The 14,660-nt window shown below is 33.4% G+C and overlaps 1 protein-coding gene across 36 annotated transcripts in view; it reads right to left on the bottom strand.

Moving 5' to 3' along the window:
* The window catches only part of LOC140431103 (leukocyte elastase inhibitor-like), a 228,099-nt gene that overhangs the window by 195,728 nt on the left and 17,711 nt on the right, over positions 1 to 14,660 (bottom strand). For 35 of the 36 annotated variants that reach the window (XR_011949640.1, XM_072519022.1, XM_072519046.1 and 32 more), the window contains exon 2: positions 3,247 to 4,151. Coding sequence is in view for 35 of the 36 variants with exons in the window: in XM_072519022.1 (XP_072375123.1) it covers positions 3,247 to 4,151 (905 nt within the window). In the remaining variant the exon portion in view is untranslated. Of the gene's footprint in view, positions 1 to 3,246; positions 4,152 to 11,293; positions 11,318 to 14,660 lie in introns of those variants that run through there. The other variant, XM_072519157.1, reaches the window with a different exon arrangement.

The following is a 14,660-nucleotide window of genomic DNA, read 5'->3' as shown; positions in this document are numbered from 1 at the left end:
AACTATAAAAAAGAGCAAATAAAAAAAGTCATACTATGTAAAGGCTTATTTTATTAGAGGTCTGAATTATAAAAATATTCATAAATATGTGTCCCACAAATGTTTGTGAAGACCTAAGTTTAAAATAGCAGCTACTTAGATTTCTAATTTTAGCCCAGAAAGAGAGAGAGAGAGAGAGAGAGAGAGAGAGAGAGAGAGAGAGAGAGAGAGACCTAAGGAGGAGAAGTCATGTCCCAACCCATTTTCCTTTCAAGTACCCACAAATCCTTTTAAGTAGCCAATTGCCAAGATAATAAAAAGTTATTACCGGTATAAGTAATCCCCTCTTATTGCAAATAGCTTGGGGTGTAGGAACTGACAAGAGTAAGGATACCTTCTTAAATAATCCTCGACCAATATTATCATAATACTGGCTTTGTAAAAATATTGCATAAAAAAGGAAAGTTGCAGAAATTGGAAACTTTGGAACGAATGACCACCTACCTACAATTAATAAAATCCCTGATAGAGAAAGTTATAGAATAAAACAAGCCATTGATATTAATGTTTAAAGACATGTACTATGGTGACACGAACACGTTTCCCTTGGAGAAGGGTATTAGGCATGGAGACGCCATCTCTCCTCAACTATTCATCGCTTTAGTACAGAGTACTATGAAACCATTTAACTATTCACGACAAAGTGGTAAAGAAATATACGTATTTGGGTCATGAAATAAGAATCAGCAGGGATAACCAAATATGCGAAATCCAAAGACAAATTACTTTAGCGTGGACAGCCTATGGAAAATTGCGAGACACACTTAAGGCCAACATACCAATTAGCCTACTAGGAAACTACTACTCTAATCAAGACTACGGCTTCTAAATTGAGAGTGGCACAGAGACGAATGGAACGGACTATGCTGGAAGTGACGTTGCGGGACCGAATAAGATATGAAGATCTGCGAAGAAGGACAAGTACTGCTGATGTTGTGGAACGCATAGCGGAACTGAAACGAAACTGGGCAGACCATGAAGCGAGAATATACTACTCACGAAAGACGAGAAAAATTACAAATTTGAGGCCAAGAGCACACAAAGGTAGTAGAGGAAGACCACCTACACGTTGAGTTATCGACATCAGGTGAATCACCGAAGGCCGGATGACGGTGACAATGACTATGAGAACAGTAATTGGGAAACATTGGAACCAGATAAATGGGGAGTTTCTACAACTTGATGTATGCAGATGACATAATCCATTATGTCTGCCAACTTTTTAAATGCCTTCAGAGCTCTTGTAGACGAGTTGACCTTAAAATTAAACCTCTTCCCAAACACAATGCATGACCAACCTTGTACTAGCCAAAAACAGTACACGCCAAAAGCGCGTCCAGCACACTGGACTCAAGATCGGGATCGCAATGGAATTCTTTACGGGAAGCCTATGTTCAGCAGTGGACTCAAAAAGGCTAATCATGATGAGTACCCGACCAATATAACTTCTATTTTTTTACGCCCTAAATAAAAATGAGTTTAAATTCGTCTAAATAATTATGTGTTTTGTAATAGGAAACAGAAGAATTTAGTACGTCGAATTATTGTTTTATATCGACTAAAACAAAGAAATCAAAAGGACTACACTATGCTAAAAGAAAAAGTTATTATTTTAGATTCTTTGTTGTTGTCTATAGCTTTTTTAAGGTCTTCGTAAAAAGTATTTCATCCATAAAGCATAAAAAGTATGGATTTCATCCATAAATCAATAATTATAGATAAACACAATACATATCACAGAACCTGCCTTTTACAAGTAGCATATTTTAAGCATAAGCAAAATCATACTGAGAGCCTGGAATGAGGAACAAATCCCGGAAGAGTGGTGTATTGGGATCGTTTACCCGCTACACAAAAAGGGTGATCAATTGGAATGTAGAAACTATAGGGGAATAACCCTCCTTAATACAGTATACAAAATATTTTCGAGTATTTTATATGGTCGCCTGAGTGCATATTCAGAGGAGCTTCTTGGCGAATATCAAAGTGGTTTTAGGCCTGGTCGACCAGATCTTCGTGCTAAGGCAAATACTGGAAAAAACCAATGAATTCAATATCGACACATACCATCTTTTCGTAGATTTTAAACCGGCCTATGATAGTGTCCTAAGAAATAAATTGTATGACGCCATGGATGAATTCCACATCCCCGATAAACTGATAAGATTGGTTAAGGCTACAATGCGTAACGTTGTTTGAAAAGTCGAAATACAGGGCGAACAATCACTGCGACAGGTAGATGCGCTGGCGTGTCTCCTTTTCAACATAGCTCTGGAAAAGGTGGTCAGGAATGACCAAATAGACAACAGGGGAAACATTTTTAATAAATCATCCCAAATTTTGGCATATGCAGATGATGTTGACTTATTTGCCCGCACAACACGCAAGCTAGAACAAATGTATACCACCTTGTCAAACGCCCCAAAAAATATGGGCCTGCAAGTAAATGAGGAGAAAACTAAGCTAATGGCATCAACACCCAATAATAGAGCCAGAAACATCGGCCACCAATTCACGGTTGATAACTCTACCTTTGAAGTGGTGGACAAATTTACATACTTAGGCTCCCTGACCACCAAGGAGAACGTCATGACAAAAGAAATCAAGCGAAGAATAATCCTAGCAAACAAATGCTATTTTAGACTGAGTAGACATATGAGAAGCAGAAACTTAAGGCAACAAACAAAAATAACCATATACAAAACCCTTATACAACCAGTGTTGACATATGGGTCGGAGCCCATGGACCATTTCCAAGGCAGATGAAAACCTCCTGCTTATATTTGAACGAAAGATCCTGAGAAGAATATTCGGTGGCATCTGTGAAAATGGTGTTTGGAGAAGGAGGTACAACTACAAATTATATCACAGATATAAACATATATTTGGTGGTAAAGACGTAGTATCCCTTATAAAAATAGGAAGACTAAGATGGGCAGGACATCTGGCAAGATCACAGCAGAACAACCCTCCTAGAAGAATCCTTATCTCACAACCTGTGGGAAGTAGAAGTAGGGGTAGGCCAAAACTCAGATAGAGGGATGGTGTAGATGAGGATGGTAGAAAAATAGTCGCAGAAAACTGGCAACAGTTGGCAATGGATAGAACTGAATGCCGTAATAGACTTGGGAAGGTCGAGGCTCTTTTAGAGGGCTGTATTAGATGATGATATTTTAAGCATATTTAAATAAAAATAAATTGTCTTACCTTGGTGAGAGGAGCCTCCAAATCGATGGTGGTTTCAATTTTAAACTTAGGCAAAGCAACGATAACGTCTGGCCTAAACATATTTTCCGTGATCTTAGTTAGATCAGTATTAGCCAATTTAAGTTCCAACTCATTAATACCGTCTCTCTTATTAGGCAAGATCACGATCATGCTTAGATCTTTGTTGGTATAAGGTAATTCCAAGACTTTGGCATCTAATGCTTCGTCGTTTTTAAAGAAGAACTTCTTTTTGGTGTGCATCATTTGAACATCTATCGAATCATTGTTGTTTAAGTAGAACTTCTCCGTTTTTGTGTCCTCGGGCTTGAACGGTGCAGCCCATTTGCCTTTGAAATATATTGCGTTGACCAAAACTAAGCGGGTAAGAGCATCCAAATCGGCAGGTTGTATTAAATCCTTAATTTTATCTTTTGTTTTTTCTTCAACCCAGGTGTTAATAGTTTTAGCAGCTGCTGCCGATTGGGAGAAATCGATATTTTGAACTTCCGAAAAGAAATGATTGACAACTTTATCTTTAAATTCATCTTTCAATTCATATTCATTTTTAAGATAAACCTTGTTAGCCATAAGTAGAGTTACATCCTCAACGGAATTCAGTTTCAACATAGCTGCTTTGTAGCCCTCGGCCAATGTTGCAATATCAGCTACTTGAAGGGCGCTAGTAAATGCTTTTTGTGTTTTCCCTCCAGATCCTTGTGAAGCCAAAGATAAAATTGCGTGTATACTTATAGGCGAGAAAAATATATTTTTGCCTTTTTCTTGGGCTAGTATCTGGTAAGCGTTTCTGGTAAACAGTCCATTACCCTGGAGGACGGCAGTCAAGTGTTTGTTTTCTTCAGCCATGACGAAAGTTGAAGTAGATAGTACAAAAAATGTAACGAAGACTGAAACAATAAAAAATATATTAGATACAATTATACTGAGATATATGGCTATATAATAGAAAAACTGTCTCTTATGCTACGTTTACGTTATGTATTTTCTAATTTTTTTGAGTTTTATGCCTTCCTGTAGTTATCAATGAATAAGCGTTCACCGAGTAATGAGATCATCTCTCATCACACGACTCATTCATCTTATGGAAAAACAGATTACACCTTAGCAAAATCATACAGGCCTATCAGTCTAACTTTATTCATGATGAAGCCCATGGAATAAATCTTGAATGAATACATAAAAAAACAATCTAAATGAAAACCCACTGCACAAGCGGCAATGGACGTATCAAGCAGAAAAATGAGGTGAAGCCGCATTGCATAATCTTGTCTCAGAACTCGAAAGGAGTTTCACCAGAAAGAAGTCGCCCTTGCTGCATTTTTAGACATAGAAGGTGCATTTAATAATACATCCATAGTGCACCGGTGAGGAATAAAATGCAAATGAAATAAACAACAAAACATGCAAATGGATCATTCAGATGCTTTAAAGCAGAATGAGCTACAGATACGTATGAAGGTGCCATAAACTAAGGGGTGCCCTCAAGGTGATGTATTGTCACAAAAATCATGGAATATAGTCATTGACGACCTGATTCATGAGCGTAGCAGACAAGGAATCTGGGTCCAGGGTTTCGCAGACGACATTGTATTAGTGACTACGGGAGAATTTCCCAGTACTGTTGCGGATCAGATGCGATATGCCCTTCATTACATAGATAATTGGTGTCTGAAAGAGAACCTCTCTGTGAACCCTTCTAAAACTAAATTAATAGTCTTCACTAATAAAAGGAAGCTTACTGAACTGTGAGTTGAAATTAATTGGGGAGGAACTAAAATGAATCAGTGAGGTCAAGTATCTAGGGCTATTGAGATTAATTACTAGTAAGTGATATCCAAAATCTTATATATATTATTAAATATTAATGATCTTATTTGAACTGGTCATTGGCGATCGACATTGACCGCGCTCGTTAATATACATAAGTTGACATTGTAGACATTACGGCTAGTTTGATATAATTAGATATAAATACGGAGTACTAAAATAGGAGGTATCATTATTGTTTTCGTAACGATTCACGTCGGTGTATTCACATATCGTTGAATCAATCAACAAGTCGCGTCAGTATTTTTGTAGTAACCCAAAGTAAACCTGGGGGTTACTGGTTATACACATTAGTGATATGACCAACAGTTCCTTATGGTTCAGTATTTTGATAAAAAAAAACGGTTTTGCAATCTTGTGCGACCTCTTCCACCTCACCTCACCTCTCGGGCATCACCCAACAAAGACAAGCGCTCCTAAATATAAAAGGAGTTTTGAATAGTACAGAAATGGCCATCTTTAGAGGCTATCATAGGCCTCCCTCTCTTCAATTACATATTTCGGCGGTAGTCTTTATGACCATCCTGAGATTTTGAAGCAAACAATACTTAAATGTAGAATTATGTATCGAATAGCCACACAAATACCACTGGAACTATACTTTAGGAATTCATATTTATGATGGACCCAGATATGACGACATCAGAACTAATCTTCACTGAGAAGATTAACACAATCACCAACTAGAGAACAAAAAGTTCCAAATATTATTCGGAACTTAATGAGTTCACGGATAGATCTAAAACTATCCATGATACTGAATCAAGGGTCTTTGGACAGACATGCAATTATAATAAATCTTGAAGCCTCGGTCAATATACAGTATTCGTCAAAATAAAATTAACTATTATATTAACAGTGCTGTATTATTAACACCGTCGTGAAAATCATTCTCACAACTAAGGAGAAAGTGTTTATAGTAGAGCATTACTTCCGCTCATTTGAAAACCGACGGATTATTGGTTCAAGTTTGAAACAAGTGTCTGAAAAATAACGACTGGCGTAGTGTTTAACAAGGCGGTCCCCAGTAAAAGTAAATGGTAGCAATGGTTGAGAATTTTCGAAGCATTGCTAGTGTGTTGTGTCAGCGCGTGGGCTCTTTCTTTCGGTCGTCTAAAAACAGTTCTTACCAACAATAATCAAGGACGCGGTCCCGATCAAATCTTATATGTAGTCTCCAAAACAAAGCCTTCGGCGTACCGCGTATAAACTAAATATCAGTGAAACATCCACATATCGACTGTTCAAATCTCTTGGTGGTTACCCTTACCGCATTCAAATTGGACAAAGACTAAACATTACCAACAAACGTGCAATATAAGTGTACTGTAGACGACTTTTCAGTCTAGTGTACGAAGATCCCAATTTCTTGAGAAATGTTCGGTTTTTGTACGAAAGTCACATTCACCTGAACGGTTATATTAATAGATAAACAACTCGATTTATTTGATTTTAACACACATATATCATTGTAGAGAAACCGCTCCATAGGGAACGAGTGACCATTTGGTGTGATGTGTCTGGGTATTGGATTATTGATCCTTAGTTTGTTGAAGATGAGAACGAGCATCCAGTTACTAACACAGAGAAAATCATTACACCTTTTGTTAGAGATTTACAAAATTTTTGCTGTGCACGAAACCTGCAGATGCACAGGCAATGGTTTTAACAGAATGGCGTAACGAGATATACGCTCCCTAGCCTTACTTTACTTACATTTTGAAAACAGAATAATTTCTCGTGGAAGGGCTCGGGTACCCAGCTCACCTTATCTCATCTGAAAACACCTGATGCATACATTTGGAGCATGCTGAAGGAATCAGTATTTAAGTCAAAAGTTCCGCCAGTAGATATTTAAGAATTACGACAACAGATAATAACCTGTTTTCAACAAATGCGAGAAGTTCTCTTTATAAATATATTGGATGATCTTCAAAATCATTATAATACTTGATTACATTAACGAGTCTTGCCTAAACTAAGAAGAAGATGGAGAAATAGAGAGAGATAGAGTTAAATATAAAAAAATGAACGATGAAATTTAGTTACGCTCTGACTCAAATGAAAAAAATGGAGAAATACTACTTCAGTGATTAAAAATAATATATAACTTGTACCTTTAGAAATGTCGAAACAATGGAATAATAGTGCTAATCTCTAATGAAAAAGCAATAATACAGAACTTCAGAATTATCGTCTCATAAGTTTGCTGTCTCAGTTCTGCAAGTGATTTATTTGGATTATGAATAGAATCACAATCAAATTTGAGGATTTGAAATGAACACTTTAACATATGTATCCTATTTTTACTGGGAATTGACCACAATTTTAGTTTAAAATATGTTTAATTCGATTTTCACTTCGGAAATTGGATATAAAATTGATGTTCACTTATTCTTGAACATTTAATGATTTTGATGTTTCACCTAAATAAAAATGTACGCATTCACAACGTATTTTATAAATAGAATTCCTTGTTCTTTCTTGTTCGTAAAAATAAAAATAGTAAATTGTATTAAGTTGTATTATAATTTACTAATAATAATAATAAAATAAATGGTTTAAAGTAAACACCGTATAACGTTATGCGATACGTTGCTTCTGTATGCTTTACATAATAAATAATGGATCTCTTACGGTACGTTGGCGGCAACTGCTGTACAGTACAAGCGTATAGATGCGAGGTAACGCTATACGCGGCATACTAGACCAGAGAACTAAAGATTTTCCAGTGACATTCGTTGATACAGCTATCTAACAACTGCTTTTGATAAATTTGGCGATAACACTATATTCTAATAAAAAAAATTTATGTAAAAGATTAAACTTAATTTTTACTTATAAACAATATATAAACAGTTTAAGTTCGCTATTTTATTTTAAATACTACAGGTGAAGAGAAGCGGTAATATGGAAATGTGACACAATTTTCGTGAAAAAGCATAGAAAATTCTTTGAAATGAGAGTTTGTATTTTTGTTAATTTGTTGCTTAATTATTGCATAAGAAACAAAATTTTTAAGAATAAAAATTAGCATTTTTTAAATTTTAAAGAACTTAAATGTGTAGTGTTATTATAAAAAGTATTAATAATTTAGTAATAAGCAGACGTAAAATTTCATTAACCCACATAGTAATAACGCGCTATAAGAAGTATTCACTTCTCTCGGCACTCCATAAGTGCCATGCGCCGTTTTTATTTTTAAGTTAATAAATGGCAATGTATTGGATCTCCCATCACATGCAACCGCTAAAATCACTAGTAATACATAAGTATTTAAGGTACCTACCTTTCATAACCTTTTCTACTACTAATAATAAGAAAAAAGTGAAATTTTGCAAAAAAAAATATTTATTTTAAATTGTTTAAACAAATTACTCGGTTAAATAAACAATTCACAAATTAACTAATTGAATTTTTATAATCTATGCAACTAGGTACGCTAATTAAATAGAAAACGTCAATTTTCGTTGATTAGAACCAGAGATATTGCGACTTTTATTTTTAATTTATGAATTCAATTTTTGAAATAGTATAATCGAGAAAAAAATGCTAACTCATATTCTAAGCGTCGTAGAACATTTAATGTTTTTTTTAAATTCGTGAAAAAATGCGTGAAATTTCAAATAAAAACTGAATTATTTCAAATGTTTGTAAGCTTGAAATCACAGCACTTTTGTAAAATTATTTTACAATACTTAACAAGAATTTTTTAATCATTAAATGATTTAATTAGAAAAAGTAAGCCTTTCTCTTTCTCTTCAATTTGGTGCTTTCAGGATTCAAGCCTAACCTAAGAGTTTACGCATAATAAAGTTGTAGAAAAAGCTTTTTAGGATAAACAATTTCAATTTTGCAATAACTATTAAATGAAACTTCCTCAAATTTTTAAAGCTGAATATATGTAATATTGTCCTTATTCCCAAGCAAAATCAAAGTTTTTTGTGCATTTTTAGAAAAGTTATTATTAATTTTCAAAAAATCGAGTTTTGGAGCTATTTTTGCCATAATTAAGTAACAAATTAACATAAATAAAATTTAAAAACTCTCATTTTAAAGGATTTTCTATGCTTTTTTGTAAAATTGTGAGATTTTTCCATATAATTTGCCAATTTTCACCTTTAGTATTTAAAATCAAATAGCGATGAAAAAAATGACATTTAATCTTTTAAATATTTTGTTTATTACATATTGTTATCGCCAAATTTATCAAACGCAGTTGTTAGATACCTGTATCAAAGAATGTTACGAAAAAGCTTTTTATTTGCTAATTTCTCTGGTCTATACGTTTATTGGAGACCACCGGCAAAGGACTAAAAGTTAAATGAAAATTTGCAGATCAGACCATTCGATGAAATGATGAAGATATGTAATAAAAGACAATAATAATTAGTTTAATTTGCGAATAAAAATAACACAATTCAAACAACAGCTCTAAAATTAACCGTCGGTGCTTTCAGAACCAGTCCTGTAAACAGCTTACAAGTAATATCAAGAGAACCCCCTCTACATCTAAGACGGCATCTACTTAGTTTAAATTATGCAGCAACAATATCTTCCAATAAAAAGAACCCATTATATTCTGAGATTATTAACGCACCTACATCCAATTTGTATAGAAACAAACAATATAAAGACAAACCCTTTAGGGAAAGAATCAATCAAAAAGGATTCAATTGCAATGAATTCAAATTATCCATAACCACAAAATTAGACTTCCCTCCATGGCTTACCCCCTTTATTACCGATTTAACTTTAACACAGTACCCAAAAAATACCACAAATCATAACCTTATCATTAATGCATTCAAAGAAATTATGGAGAAGTATCCAAACCACCACATAATATACACAGATGCATCAAAAACTGAAAATGGCCATGCCGCAGACTTCACAAATAAAAATTACAAATATGCCATTAGAATTCCACAGCACTGCAGCATTTACACCGGGGAAACCACAGCGATATTAGAAGCTATCAAAAACTCCTCTTCAACGACTTAAAATAATATTTTAATCATCACAGATTCACTCAGCGCAATTCATGGAATTAATCAACTTTTCCCTAGCCATCCTATTGCACAAAATATAAGAAATGAACTTAATGCACTACACCATATAAATAAAAAGGTTACATTTATTTGGATACCTTGATACATTGGCATTAAAGGCAACGAGGAAGTTGATCAATTGGCATTAAAATCCATCAGAAATGAAAATGTTCCAGAAATTACCAAATATCCCCACACCGACCATAAACGACAGTCCATGAATCATATAATAAATTTAAGGCAAGCAACCTGGGACGCAGAAGACTCTAAATTGAAAACAATAAAGCCTCGAGTAGACGCCAGCCTACCACAACAAGGAAAAAGAAGAGATCAAGTAATCGTAAATCGTCTTCGAATCGGCCACATAATACTAACACACCAACACCTTCTAAATAAATAAAGAACCAGCTCCGATTTGTACCTACTGCTCTACTCAACTCACCGTGAAGCATCTGATAATCGACTGCCCGCAGTTCCAACCTCAGAGAACATGCCGAGGAATTAGTGGAAACCTGAGAAGTGCGCTTACGATAAATATCTCGGATTTATTGCAGTTTCTAAAAGACATAAAAATTTATAATATACGTTATCAAAATGTACTACTGTGTATGTCCCCCCACTAATAACCCTTGGTGGTTGATGTGGGTTCTCTATGTTTAAATAAAAAAAAATAACAAATAATTATTCATGAATAAGGGTGGAGAAATATCCATTAATATTATTATAAATCATATTGAGGACGTAGTTTTACTTTGATATAATATCCATAAAGACTATAAGAACAAACCAGCATGAATAAACATAAAGTAGTCGATTGATTTATTGTAGGAATAAAGACAAAAAAATAATAATGAATATGTGTATGAACTCTGAATAGTGTATCGAGTTACTTAAAAAAACACAATAGTTGTTACTCACTGCAAAAATATTCAGTTATCATAATATATCACATTCATATAACAAAAAATAGCACTTGCATAGCTGGAGTAAAACATAAAAATTTATCGGTTCACTTTCATCCAAAATAGAATCGTGAGAATTTAAAAATATTCTATTTTTACTGATCGCTTTCTTGCATGAAATATATTACACAAAAACATAACTTTGCTGTAATCGATCTAAAAATAATCGAAAGGAATGTCTGAACTTACCGTTTTAGTGACGTGAAAACGACTGCAGTCGATATTGAACTTAATTTTGTTTATTTGAATATAAAAAATACAAGTGCTTAATCCTTTTTTGTGATAAACGATTTTCTTGAATTCCCTAATTTTAGATACCGGCTGATTTATTATTGTATCTTTGTACGATGACTTGGCACCTATGATAAGAAACCTAAACTTGAACTTGAATATATTGATGTATTCACGACCACTATTAAAAAAAGTTGATAAATATAAATAAGTAGAGAAACGTGCATAATAATAACAACACGATCGAAGTTAAATGACGTAAGGGACATTCTCACTAAAAATTTGTATGCTATATTCGTATATGTATGTTCAATCGTCATCTATGTAATCAAAAATCCTAGCATTCAAGGCAAAGAGGCAAATGAGATTAGGGTTCCCAGCAGATGGTTATTTATAACAAATAGGGCACTTTAAGAAGTATAAATTTAAGTTCTTTTTAATATAAATGAATTCGTAGTCCAAATTACTAATGGAGTTCATACTTTTTTCACAGTGTGCTTTCATTGGACTATAAACATCTAACTCTAGAACATGGTGGAAAACTCTGTATATATATATATATATATATATATATATATATATATATATATATATATATATATATATATATAGTGGCATCCCTAACAGAAGTAACCATTATATTTGTATGACATTGTATGACAAAGGATGCTGAAGCATGCAAGGATGATAATGCGAATTTAGTGTGCAACAATAAATATCCGAGAGAAAGAATATGGGAATGAGAAAAATTTTACAACAATATCCACCGATGTTCATATCTTCACAATATTAATTTACATAAAATAACTAAAGTATATAAATTTGTATACAATATCAGATAATAAATGAGGGTGGAAAAAACGATGAATTATAGAATACTTTATGGTTTGAATCACATGAAATAAAACTTATATTAATTGTAAAACTGTATTAAGTATATAATGCACTGCACATATAACAGACATGAAAAAACACTAGAAATAAGGAAGGAGAGAGAGACAACTGCAACTCTTAATTTTTAGGAAAATTCAAAGAAAACTCGGCAAATTTCGAAGAAAAATGGCATCTTATTTTTTTTATTTCTGACTAACACTTAAAAGTACAAGGCGCGATAAGAAGAAAAACGTTTCTATAAATGAATATATCTTTTTTAACGAATATATTTTTTTAATTTACAGATTTACGAAAAATAATTATTAAATTATAACACAACGCCAAAGTCATTAACAAAAACATATCCTTTTGCTTCGTTGTATGGCAAAAATCGCATTTGGTAATATAAAAACAGAAAATTTTAAAAACAGAAACATGTGTTAAAGAAAGTTTACAGTATTTACCAAGACACAATAAATGCAATAAGAACAAACAACATGTTTGCAATAACATTTTGTACTTTTGTACTTACTATAGCATACGGCAAGGTTTTAAACCTACTGGTATGCGCATTTATATGCGCAATTGACGAATTCGTAACAAACAATTGCGAAAACGTTAAAAATAAAGAGCAGTGTCAATATGCAACTCGTTATAACATACAGGGTTGGCCACTCAAAAGACTCACCATGATATTTTGCAAATTTCATTGGACTTTGTGAAAATGCTGAAACAAGTCGATGTTTATTCCAAAGAGATAATTTTTTTAACGATTTAGACATCTGTCATTTGTTACACTCCCTTCCAGTACTAAAAACCCTTAATTTTAAATAGCGAATAGACCATGTGTGTACTTCATTAGGTATTATTTATTATATTAGACAGGTATTTCGCTTGAGAATTCAGGCATTCATGATTTTTCTTTTCATATTAACTCTGTTCTTGTGAAAAAGTATCAATTTATTAAAAGTGTTACATCTCTTAAAAGCTAAACGTAACGCCTATGTTTTGCTAGTATTAATGACACATTTTTTCAGTCAAGTCGCACACTGAAAGAAATTTTGCAAAAAGTTTAGTTTTGATTTGAACTGTTGTTGGTAGCGTTTACAGCGAAGTATTTTTATCAAGAGAAGCAACTTCACTACTCACAACTATTAAAACTAGTTTTAATTTCATTAAACGAGATCAGTAGCTGATAAAAAAAAGGGGGTGTGAAAAAACGTGTTAGGACTGAGGCCTAGTTTTTAAGTGAGAGGTTAAAATTTTGGTTAGCTAACTCAGATTAAATTTTAACCAATTTTTTAACTCTCTTAGCGTTTTATCGTGCTTTAAACCAGGTTGACAAAATCTCGATTAGTTAACCACTTTTTTGCAGTAATTGTCCTTGCGCTTTACTTACAGTACTTTTATCCTTTGCATGGTTACACATTCAGTTTTTTTTTATTTTGTTCACTTCTCCTTAAGAATTTTTGCTTATTTTACCAGTAATAGATTTTGCGTTAAATTTATTGGCAAGCTCTTCCCATTCACATGGAAGAAAGTCTTCTTAGCCTTTTAAATAAAAATACAAATACAAAAACCGGGGACATACCAACAGATTAGCTTAACTCTCTACTTGTGAAGCTTCCAAAAAAAGTAAATGCTAAAAAGTGCTCCGACTATAGGACAATTAGTCTTAAGTCAAGTTTTAAAACTCCAGAATTTATGCCAGAATTGAAGTAGAAATCAGTGATACACAATTTGGTTTTCGTAATCATCTTGGAACAAAAGAGGCACTATTCAGCGTGCAAGTGCTGGTTCAGAGGTGTAGAGATGTCAATAATCCTGTTTACATGTGCCTTATAAACTTTGAGAAAGCATTAGATAAAGTTAGGGATAGAAAACTGTTGGAAATTCTTGTAAGAATAGGAACACACGACAAAAATTCAAGAATTTTTAAAAATTTCTACCATCACCAGCAAGCATGTCAGAATTGGCCTTGAACACGTTCAAAATCGACGGTCGCTTCAAGCGTTGTTTCTAAGAGAACAGTTCATTCTATACAAAAAGTGATTGGAAACATTTTTGTTTAAAATTATCTCACCAACATTTTTTATTTGAAACATTTTTTTCTACGGCGTACTGATTTTTGGTAAATCAGTATTTACTAACAACACACATACACAATACTCGAACACTCCCTCACACATAAATGCTTATAGCACATATTAATAATGAAGAATACTTAGAATAATCAGAATTTAAGTTCCATAGGGCATAAATCCACCCTCATATCTTTTCAGCCAAAGCATGGCTGTTGCCTATAACACAGCGGCCAAGTGTGTCAATTTCCAATTTTTCAATTTTGTGAAATGACCTAACCTCCAAAATATTCTTTTAAAATGTACTTTGGCGGAAGTAATTATAATAATAACAACAGCAGAAGGAAGAGTATAAAAAGATCTTTCAGCTC

The sequence above is a fragment of the Diabrotica undecimpunctata genome, chromosome 1 (assembly GCF_040954645.1).
Source record: "Diabrotica undecimpunctata isolate CICGRU chromosome 1, icDiaUnde3, whole genome shotgun sequence".
NCBI lineage: Eukaryota > Metazoa > Arthropoda > Insecta > Coleoptera > Chrysomelidae > Diabrotica > Diabrotica undecimpunctata.
This window is presented reverse-complemented; position numbering and strand designations above follow the sequence as displayed.